Consider the following 12,132-nt stretch of genomic DNA (forward strand, 5'->3'; position numbering starts at 1 on the left):
AAGCAAAATTATTAGATGCTCCATTACAGCATGGTACCTTGTTTGGTGTTAAAGCAGAAGAGGTGTTGAAGAAAGTGGAGGACAAAGCTAAATCTATGCAAACAGTCAAGGATTTCTTACAGGTACAACCTCCCAGCTTTAGCAGGAACTGGCCTGCGAAGAATTGGTCCTTTCCAGTATCAGACAGGCCACAAAGAGGCAGATACAGATGCCCCAGGGCTCATACAGGTCTAAACAATGGGTTGCTTCTACCTCCAAAAGTGGAGAAGATAAATCACCGCCATACAGGAAACAGTCTCAATGACTTTCCCCTGCCAGCACCAAGCACTTATCTTCTGGCAGCCCCTTTAGGGAGAAAACTAGCACTTTTTTCACAAAATTGGCACATGATCACCCAGGACAAATGGGTTCTGAATATAGTTTCACAAGGCTACAGGTTCCATTTTCACACCCTGCCAAGGGCAAATGGAATGCCAGACCTGCCACTCAATCAATTAGCAGAGGCAACAAAACAAGTTTCATCTCTCATGGACATGAGGGCCATTCAGCTAGTACCACAGCAAGAACAGGGACTAGGATTTTACTCAAGACTGTTCTTGGTGCCCAGAAAGGACAATGCCTGGAGACCAATACTGGACCTGACTATTCTAAACACATTTCTCGATATTCCGAAATTCAAAATGTTGACTCTGCAGCAGCTTCTTTTATCAAAAAAGGAACCTGGTTAAAGGCCAGATGGTTAGGCTGTCTAGAATAGTTAGTGACAACCAAGTATTTCAACAGGAGTTGGAAAAACTTATGAGTATGTTCATTGCCAGAGGGTACCCTTGTGATTTTATTTTAGAAATTAGTAATGAAATTAAAATTAAAAGGTTGATTTTATACAAACCTATTATTCTATATGGAATATTAGAAGTTGACAAATCAAATTCCACTGTAGCTAGATGTGACACCCTTATTATTCCATTTAACGATAGATCTCAAGAGATAGTCAATGTTGTACAGGAAGCATGGATCAGTGTTATTGGCTCCAACACAGAACTTTCACGTATTTTAGGTAATAAACCTAAAATTACTTACAGTAGAGGTAAAAACTTGAAAAATCTGTTTGAAAATAACACCAATACTGACTTGGGTAAATATTCCAAGATGAGTAAATGTGGTGCATGTCATGTTTGCAGATTCATAAATGATGGTCCATATATCTCCATTTCTAACTATGGGAAGACTATTAGATGTCCAGGCCACTGTAACTGTAACTCTGCTATGGTTGTTTATGCTGCGTCTTGCACAGTTTGCCAAGCATTTTACATAGGGAAAACTATTAGAAAGTTAAAAACGCGTATTATAGAACATTTGAGTGATATTAAAAGACAAAAAACAACTAGTATGTTATATAATCACAGTATTAATTGTTCCAATTTTAAAAGATTTCTTTTTTTCGTCATTGATAGAATACCACAGAATATACATAAAGGTGGTGACGAAAAAACTATGTTGGAAGCAAAGGAGTGCTTATGGCAACTAAGGCTTAACGCTAGCAAATGGCCTGGCATTAATGAACAAATATCAATTTCTAGCATTCTCAAACTTAGATCACATTTTATATGAATATAAATACAACATGTAAGAGTATTTTTTATTCAACATTATTTACACTTTACATTATTTTTTATTCAACATTATTCACATTTTTATTTATTATAATTCACAGTATCAACTACTAATGGTTATTTATAATTATGTAAACATTTATGTTTTATAATTTTGTACATAACCAAACAATGTTTTTAGGAAGTTGTCATTTATTTATTAATTATCTATGAATTACTTAGAATTTTACTTACATTCACAACTGTTACAAATTTTATTTAATTAGTCTTATATATATTAATTTCATGTTTTTTATCATCTTATGGATATGCTACATTTATACACATTCACAATTCATTTTTATATAATTAATATTTTAAATCTAATATTTAATATTTATATTTATATTTATATTTAACATCTATATTTATATTTACATTTACAACTGTTTTAAACATAAGTACATCTAAATTCTTACCATTTTATTTATTTCAGTGAGATAATATTTAATACCTATTTGTCTGTCCCTTTAAACAGTTCATGCTTCTTCCTGTTCTTTTAAGATGTTAAGATACGAATTTTTATTGTAGTTAATGACTTAATTGATTGTTTAATGAATTGTAATTATTCACTTAAATGTTTTAGTATTTAAGGGATGATCAGCAATGATGTTTTGTACTCTGAAAATGCCCTCAACAAGCGGGTGAAAGCGCTTAGTATCTTGTGGATTTTATCGTGGAATTGTTTCTTGTTTTGGTCAAGTCTTATCTATTAAGTCTTTTTTGGTGTGACCAGGATCCAAGGTTTGCTGAAATTATTTTCACACCCTGCCAAGGGCAAATAGAATGCCAGACCTGCCACTCACTCAATTAGCAGAGGCACAAAAACAAGTTTCATCCCTCATGGACATGAGGGCCATTCAGCTAGTACCACAGCAAGAACAGGGACTAGGATTTTACTGAAGACCTTTCTTGGTGCCCAGAAAGGACAATGCCTGGAGACCAATACTGGACCTGACTATTCTAAACACATTTCTCGATATTCCAAAATTCAAAATGTTGACTCTGCAGCAGCTTCTGCCCATGCTGGGCAAGAAGGCATGGCTTGTGACTTTAGACCTAAAAGAGGCATACCTGCATGTCCCAATCAGACATTCATGCAGAAGATACCTCAGATTTATAGCTGGCTCAATGCCCTACCAATTCTCTGCACTGCCCTTTGGCGTATCTACTGCACCCAGGGTCTTCACCAAATGCCTGGCACCAGTAATTGCATTTTGCAGACAAAGAAGAATACAAATATATCCTTACTTAGATGACTGCCTTATTCAAGCAGAGAACAAGGACATTTTACTACAGCATCTGGCGTTAGTAAAAAGATTACTAACATGCCTAGGGTACACAGTAAACGAAAAGAAATCAAAACTAGTACCCACACAAGAGATAATATTCCTGGCTGCAAGCTTAAATACAACTGCCCAGATGGCTTATCTCACGCCAGACAAACAAAGAACACTGACTACTTATTTCAAAATGTTGGCAACAAAGACCCAGTTATTTGCAAGAAAAATTCTGCAGGCTTTGGGTTTCATGGCATCCTGCATTCTGCTAATTGCATATGCAAGACTGCATATGAGGAAACTACAATGGTATCTAAGAAGTGTTTGGACTCAGCATTGCCACAGCCTGGAAACAATAATTACCCTCCTTCCCTGCCTGCAGCAGGAGTTTTGATGGTGAGCAAAGGCCTGTCACCACAGCAAGGGACAGCCTTATACTTTACCCACAGCCAGGCAGACATTAACAACAGATGCATCAGATTATGCCTGGAGGGCCCATATGGCAGGAAGATGTATTCAGGGCACATGGCCCGTAAACCAAATGCATCTACATATCAATCAAAAAGAGATGCTAGCTGTACAAAATGCCCTGACAGCCTTCAAGGATCTACTTCATCCAGGACAACTATTGATAAAGACGGACAATACTACAGTCATGTGGTACATATACAAGCAGGGAGGCACACATTCATACCCCCCCCCCTGCAGACTAGCCATGACTTTGTGGGACACAGCATTGACTTACCAAGTACATCACCCATAGAAACTGCACAATACCTGCCAGGAAAGATAAATTCTCTGGCAGACGAACTAAGCAGAAACCTAATGGATCCCCACGAGTGGAAATTGGATTCACAAGTCTTCAGCATGAAAACAAGGAACTGTGGATGCCCAGACATAGACCTACTTGCCTCCCCTCACAACTGCCAACTACAGAGATTCTGCACAAGGACTTGTCACAAGCAAGCATGGAAAGTGGATGGCACTGTCTTTCAGCTGGAAAAACTTAACAGTGTATGCCTTTCCCCCACTGCCTCTCCTCCCCAAGGTACTCCTAAAGGTCAGACAAGAGAAGCCAAAAATGATACTGATTGTCCCAGACTGGCCCCGCCAGCACTGGTACCCAATCCTAAAGAGCTTGCCTCAATGCCCAGCCTGACATTGGCCTCACATTCCAGCCAACTTACTGGACCCAAACAAGACAGCTCGTGATCCTGCACACAGCCAACTCCAGGACCTTTAAATCTGGCAGCATGGCAGATAATGTAAATCCATTCAAAAACACGCCTCTAAAGCAGTGATGGATGCTATATTGGAGGCCAGTAGGCTCTAGCACCAGCAAAATCTTATGCAAAGAAAATGGAATATCTTGTGCTTGGAACCAGGCACAAGGAATTGACACTTTATTGTACCAAATATTCCCCTGATTTGCAATACTTAACTGAGATGCTGGACAAAGGTCTGTCCTTTTCATCAATTAAGATCATGTCTCTGCCATTTCAGCTCACTACAATACAGAACCACCTCTTTTTCTCATCCATTACTACAGCAATCACAGAGCTGCAAAACATAAGACTCCAAGGAGAGCAAACTAATACCTGCATGGGACCCAAATTATGTCTTGAAAACTCACACTGCCTCCTTGGCTCAGCCTCACAGACACACATAAAATTTTATCATGGAAAACGGCTCTGCTCCTAGCAATAACCTCTGCAAGAAGAGTCTCAGAGTTACAGCGCCATGGCTGTGGAACCTTTTATCATTTTCCATAAGGACAGGGTTTTCTCGGAGGACAAACCTGACATTTATGCCTATAGTTTCAGTGTGGCCCTGAATCAAACACCATTTGCCTACCTTTATCCAAACCCACAGAATAAGGGTGAGAGACTTCTGCATTTTGACATTTTACAGGCAGCTACGCCTACTTGACAGAACCAAAGCTTCTCTAGAAAGACTGAACAACTTCTAGGTATATGCTGCAGGATCACAAGGAAAGGCTATTTCAAAGCAGACCATTTCCAAAATGGATAGGACATTGCATCTATTTCCTTCTATTCACAGCATATAAATCAGTGCCTAAGGGCAGCATTAGGACATTCTACCAGGGCAGCAGCCACCTCAGCAGCCTTCCTCAGAAGAGTACCAACCAAAGACATCTTAGAGGCTGCAACCCGAAGTTCAGTGCACACTTTTACAAAGCACTACCACTTACCTCTTTACTCTAAATCCAGAGCAGGCATTGCCACTGCAGTTCTGCAGGGCCTTATAGCTATACTCCTAATTCATTTAAACCAACTGTCTTGCTATGTTAAAGGAGTTTAACAAAGCGAGACTGCTTTAAAAAAAGCAACGGAGAATCTCCATTGCTTTTTTTAAAGCTGTCTCGCTATATTAAACTCGTTTAACATAGTGAGACAGTGTGAAGCAACGGAGATCTTGCGTTCTCCGTTGCTGTAAAAAAAGAGTTATAGTAATGGAAAAAGTCCGGGCGACCGGACCTTTTTCCGTTACTATAACTCTGATTTACAAAGTGCACGCTGACCAGTCAGTGTGCACGTTTTTGAATATTAATGGGGAGGGGTCATTGTATAATACTAGTTTGAGAATAAGAAACCATGCAGGACCTATATTAATTAAACTACAGACATACCAACTAAAACAAGAAATTATTTTTATTTTGTGGAAGAAAAGGAAAATTTTAAATGTTAGAGGCAAAAGTGTTTGTGGATGACTTTTCATTATAAACACAAACTTGTAAAAATCGATTTCTTGCTTTCATAAAAATCTGAAGAGGAGTAAACTTTGTTTCAGGTTGTTATATCTTGTGTTACATCAGGTCTTTTACCCAGTGGGTTAAAAACCAATACAGACTCTCAACAGGCAAAAGAACTAGCAAAAAAGTAAAGAAGACTTGGAGGTGGGAGAAGATGGCAAAGGAACAAGCAATCAGTCAAAAAATGTAGGAAAACAAACCATGAACACTTCAGGAAGGTGCTTTCCTATGAAACCCTGTCCTAAAGAAAATGATAGCTTAAACAAAGGAGATGAAAGAGCTTTCAGAAGGAGTGATGGATTCATGAGAAACGTACTGGGAACATTGAGTGAGGGCAGTTATTTAATGTAGGCAAATGTTTATATGGAATAGTGTGATTGATATAGCAAAAATCTCCACTTTAAAAACACTTAAAATCAATAAGTACCATAGAGAATTAACAATCTGATTAATATAGAGGTAAAATATTATATTTTAAGTTTTATATAAAAAAAATTAATATGGCCAAAGGAGGTTATTTATACTGCATACATTATTTTTTTAAATTTGCACAAAAATTATGTAAACCAACTGTGAAGGACCAGTTTACAACAGAAAGGCAAAGAATATATGTAAGTAGAGAAAAAGGTAAACTTTATTATATCACATTCTGTTGCATTAGTCTGGATTGTTAATGGATTTGAGGGCATTTAAAAAAAGGATGTGGTGACATCATTACAGTAGTAATGCACAGGTGATAATTTTATAAGAAATACACCTGAATCATAAAGAGCATGACATTTTTGTAAAGAAAAGTTGAACGGAGGATTTCTTAATTGGAATAGTAGGAAAGTGAAAGTAAGTGGTCCAGGAGTACTGGAATAATGAACAAATGAAGGGTAGCCAGGAAAGATTTATAGTGGTGAAAGGTTGCTGGTGGGGTATAAGAATTACACTGGCTGCAATATATATTCCATCAAAAGCACTGAGACGATATAAAAAATATTATGTGAGGTGTTCTAGCAGTTCATCAAAGATATACGATAGTGACCGTAGACTGGAAAATTACAGGAAATAAGGAAGATGTCTGTGGAGGGCCAATATATCATAGAATACCGGTTGAGGGCATCTCCCTAGAGAAGTATATGCATGCATATGGGCTGATCAGTGTAATGAAAATAAGACTGAATGAACTGGAGTACACATAGTATAGAGAAATGTGGCTAGTGGGGACAAATGGATAGATGGCATGTTTCAAAAGGAAAGTGTAGTATAGTCAAATAAAAAATACTTCATAGTGTCAGACCGTGTACCTATATAAATTACATTTGGTCAGCAAGTAAAGGACTATTGTGATGAACACTGGCATTTACCAGTATTTCGTCTAAAAAAAGGAACTATTTAATGATTGGGTAGATTGAACTTTAAGTGAAATATTGTTAGATGTGAGTATAAATAAAAAAAGAGCTTGCAGAGGATTGAAATAATTGTAAATTGCACATTCAAATGTGGTCACGGTCAAAGCAAATGACATATGCACTTGTAGGCACACTAGTTGTGTAGAAGGCTTAAAAATGTAAGAGATTTACAAAAGCAAAAAAGAAAAAAAAATGGGACACAACTGTTTGAAGAGCAACTGAAATAAACTAGAATGTCCATGCAAGAGTACGTGGGAATTGCAAATTAACATAGAGCAGTAGTTTGAAATAAAGTATTGCTCGATAGTAACTTTAGAGCAACCTACTTGTTCACTCAGTGAATTAAGGCAACAAAAGGTTGAAATGATGTTAACTAAAATCAGGAATTCTTAGATTGTTAGGGTAGAGGTGGACCGAGGGAGAATTATGAATGTAATGACAAGATGTAGAGGTTGAGAGTAGCAAATAGGAAATGGCAATATTGTTGAGATTGTTACAACTTACTCAGTTAACAGAAATAGAAAGAGGGGTATTAACATTTAAAATAAGAAAATTAAAGTTAAAGAAACAATGAAATGCCAGAATGCAGGAAAAACCCGTGGAATTGATTGAATCCCAATAGAAGTCTGGGAAAAAGATTAAACGGGAGATAAGTCTGGCTAGTACTTTTCAATGATATTTTTTTCATCGAGGGATATGCCCTTGACTTGAAAAGAAATAGTTGTGGTAATTATACCAAAGGAGGGGAAATATCCTCTTGGTCCAGGGACATTACAGAGTTATTCAGTGCCTAATTATGACTACCTTGTGTTTATGATGATTTTGGAAAAAAAAAGAATGGAAAGACATTGCCTCAAATAATCAACCTGGATTAGTGTGGGTGTAAATGAAAACAAACCATATTGACATAATTTTAGTTGCAAACATTATACAACTTATAATCTGTCCAGTCATTGTAAAACATTACATAGCTCATTCAACTCCTTTATTCTTTTAAACCTTGTTCCTACTCTGCATGTGTTGTTTTCACAATTCCCATTTTTTCTGTGTAATTTGCTCCTAACCTTTTCAAAAGATCCCAATTCCAGTTGTTTTATTTCTGTGACTAATATTCACTATTTCTAGTACAGTTGGTTTAGACTTTGATTTCCATTTTCTAGTAATTGCTTTTTTGGCAGCCACTATAATTAGACTCAGCAAGGCCTTACTATGTCTAGGCAATTCTGATTGTTTCATAGCTCAAAAAATACTTTCTCTAGTTACACCAGTTTACTCACCCAGCATCTCTGACAGAGTAGTCTGCAGGGAATCTTTAAATTTGGCCAACTCATTATACTCCCAGAAAATATGTTCCCAGTTACTTCATTCTTCCCCATCTCCAACATTTGCTGTCTGCCTGAGGAAATATTCTTTGGAGTCTACTTGGAGTATAAAAATACCAGTGTAAACACTTCCTGTCAAAGATCTGAAATCTTTTAGAGTTTGTTCCATATTTTGGAGACATACATATATCCTCCTTTGTTTCTTTGTGAATTGCTTATCCAGTCTCTCTTCCCAGTTCTTTGTAACCTCCTCCGATTTAGCTATCATGCAGTATTTTGTAAGCTGTACTAATAATTCCTTTTTAAGAGCAGCTTCTGTTCTAGATTCTACTAAAAACTCTGGTCTTTTGCTTAGGATCCCCCTATTTCTTTCTCTTTGCTTATACTTTGATATCAATCCTTTGTAGGGAAGGCAATCTCTAGCCTGCAGTCCAAATAAATTATTGGCCTGTTCCCATTATGTTATCTTTCCCCTCTCTAATTATTTGCTCCCAGTACCATGGTTCTTTTGCCTTTTTTCTTCAATAAATTCCAGCCCCCTCTTGCCTATTGTCTGTATCCCTAATTACAGTCATCCCTACTGGCAGAATCTCCTTTTTCCTTTCTCATGTTGGCTTAGTTCTTAAAATACTTTCTGCTACTTTATGAATATGCTATTCTGTATGGTTAATGTTATTCTCCTTAAGGATCTGCATCCAAAATCCCAGTCTGGCTTTGTTTCTTGAGCTTCCCCCATGTTTCATCATCATCCCTTTCCACTTTGAATCTCCTTGGTTCATTTTCTACAGCAATGAATCCACTCGGAAGCTTGAGCTCCTCCCCTCCCCTTTAACACCCTGTCCTGAGGACATACTCCAAATCAAGTCAAAATAGCCGCTGTAAGAATCAACTATATTAGAAATCCTGAGAATGTGACCATTGCTCGAGAATTCCTTCAGGTCCCTTTGAAATAGAAAGTTTGGAGGGGTGAAGGTGGGAATGATTGTTCCAGTGTTCAGAGAGAGAAATTAGGCAAATTTATCATTTTGGTAAGTACGTAACTTACATATTTGTTCTGGTCTTGGCTAGACACTGTAAGAAAAATTTTGAGACTTTTTTTAAAAGAAGAAACATCTTTATCAAATTGTCATGTATGACATATGATTCAAAAGGGTTCTTTGGACAATAATAATAGTATATTAATGTTTAACAAATTTGGGCATTGAAAAAGCTTTTGACAGTATGGAATTTATGAAGATATTTTTTGAGACATTCAGGTTTCCTCAAACATGAGTAACATAAATATTTAATAGTAAACAAAAAAAAAACACTGTGGAGAGGACAAACCGTACCGGACAGCCGAAAAATTTAAACTGATTTATTCCAAGGTTAAACGTTAAACAATACACCACATTTTTCGTCAATAAGCTGTAAGACTTCATCAGACAAGACACAATTTAATTAACACATTTATATATGCTGACAAATTTTAAATTAACCAATAAAACCCGTTAAAACCAATCCTCATGAATATGTATGTAACATAAAAAACTCGTCCAAACATTTTAAATGCATCCCTATATTCCAGAAACATATATTTTGTGCAAGATTTTATGCACTAAAAACATAAATGATTTTTTAATATTTTATATGTAAACTATATTCATATGTAGAATTCATAATATTGAAGACAACGTTGAACCAAAACACAAATCAATTCTTCAATGGGCCAATACTCCCATCTAGTGGTCAAAAGTGGTATATAATCCTATTGCATCTTTTTAACCTGAAATCAAAGTGAAACTTGAAATAGAAAAAATGAAACTTGAAATAGAACAGGACTCAATACATACTTACATAGTTTACATATAAAATATTAAATCATTTATGTTTTTAGTGCATAAAATATTGCACAAATAATATATGTTTCTGGAATATAGGGATGCATTTAAAATGTTTGGACGAGTTTTTTATGTTACATACATATTCATGAGGATTGGTTTTAATGGGTTTTATTGGTTAATTTAAAATTTGTCAGCATATATAAATGTGTTAATTAAATTGTGTCTTGTCTGATGAAGTCTTACAGCTTATTGACGAAAAACGTGGTGTATTGTTTAACGTTTAACCTTGGAATAAATCAGTTTAAATTTTTCGGCTGTCCGGTGCGGTTTGTCCTCTCCACAGTGTTTTTTTTGTTTACTGGTGTTTGTTACACTGTGCCTCGTATTTCAGATAAATATTTAATATCTACAGAGAAGCTCAAGCTAGGGTAAAATGTGGTGGTAAGATGTCTAAAGTGTTAAGTTGTGTGAGAGGAACTAGGGATATCCACTTTCACCTTTACTGTTTGCTTTGTATTTAGAGCCATTATCTAGAGATATAAGTCAGTCAAATATAATTGGATTTAAATGGAGAAATACTAATAGAATGTAGGCTTTTTTGTAGACAACTTAATGTTGTATGGTACCAATCCAGAACATATTAAAATTTATATTTGATAAACTGAAATATTTTAGTAGAACAGCAGAATATAATGTGAATAAAGCAAAAATAAAGACTATAGCACTAACATATAACTTGGTATAGAACTTTCTCTTTTTGTGGGGTCATGACAAGAAGAAATACATGGAAATTTGGTTGAAATGGGATGTTGAAAAGCAAGTAAAGAAATGTGGGAAGGCAAGACTATGGAATTAACATCAACAATAAGATACAAGCAGAATTGAGCCTGGAATCATAATATCTGAATCTGAGGGAGATACTCACCTAGTATTGGTGAGGGAGGATGTCACCAGATCTTTAATGGAGGTCAGACCTTTGGATTTTGCTCCTAAAACCGTAATGCTAGAGACTCCTAAAAAGATGCTTCAAAAGTCAAAACAATTTTCACCTCCTTCTACCATGAAAACATCCAGGAAGACTGTTAAAATTATGCCCAATGCATATTTAAGGTAATCCAGTCTCTTCAGCCTGCAGTTCCAGTTTCTACATTGGGTAAGAGAAAGAGATCTTCTTCCTAAGATGAGGATTTCCTTTCAGAACTGAATGTCAGGGGCTTGGACTGTGCCTCCCAGTTATCCATCCCTATTTTTTTGCAAGTCTGACAAAGACGATACCCTCTTGTCAGACTGCCCAATGAAGAAATTTCTTTTGGGGATACAGTTTCAAAAATGAAGGAACATTTTAAATGGGAGGATAGGGACATGTCAGATTCTCTGAAGAGAGGTTATGAATTATTGGGTATGGATTCCTTTAAATAAGTAGCCAACTTTCTATGGGCCTTGGATAATGCATTTGCATCTGCCACTGTTTTTCCTGACTCCAAACCCACTGCCACTAAGAAACCTGACACATTTTACAGGGTACCTGACACACAAATTCCTTTTTAAGAAACCCTGTTACAGACCCTGCCATTGCTTTTCACGTGGATGAAGACGAAGGTTCAAGTACCTTTTCTGCTTCTAACCCTATCAGAAATAATAAAGATAATATGTTTTTGCTGGATATGTAGATAATGTCTTTTTATTTCCCTCTGTCTTTTAGAGCTACTGATTGTCAGACTCGCATGCTTTTTTATTTTTGCTAAAATACTGCAAACTTTTGCTTTACTTCCTAACTCAGATACAAAGTCTTCCCAACTCTGATACAAAGTCACCCCTGTTAGAGGTTGGAAAAGAGTAAGGTGATGCAAGAAGTCAAACAACTCTTTTTGTTTCCTGTTCCTAG

The 12,132-nt window shown here is 36.4% G+C and overlaps 1 protein-coding gene across 1 annotated transcript in view; it reads left to right on the forward strand.

Annotated features, from left to right (window-relative positions):
- The first annotated feature begins 735 nt into the window (after nt 1-735).
- The window catches only part of TEP1 (telomerase associated protein 1), a 2,704,809-nt gene continuing 2,693,412 nt past the window's right edge, over nt 736-12,132 (forward strand). The window contains exon 1 of the mRNA XM_044058078.1: nt 736-1,387. Within this exon, the coding sequence (XP_043914013.1) occupies nt 736-1,387 (652 nt within the window). The remainder of the gene's footprint in view (nt 1,388-12,132) is intronic.

This window comes from Protopterus annectens, chromosome 16.part0 (genome assembly GCF_019279795.1).
Source record: "Protopterus annectens isolate FY-2018-M chromosome 16.part0, PAN1.0, whole genome shotgun sequence".
Lineage (NCBI taxonomy): Eukaryota > Metazoa > Chordata > Ceratodontiformes > Protopteridae > Protopterus > Protopterus annectens.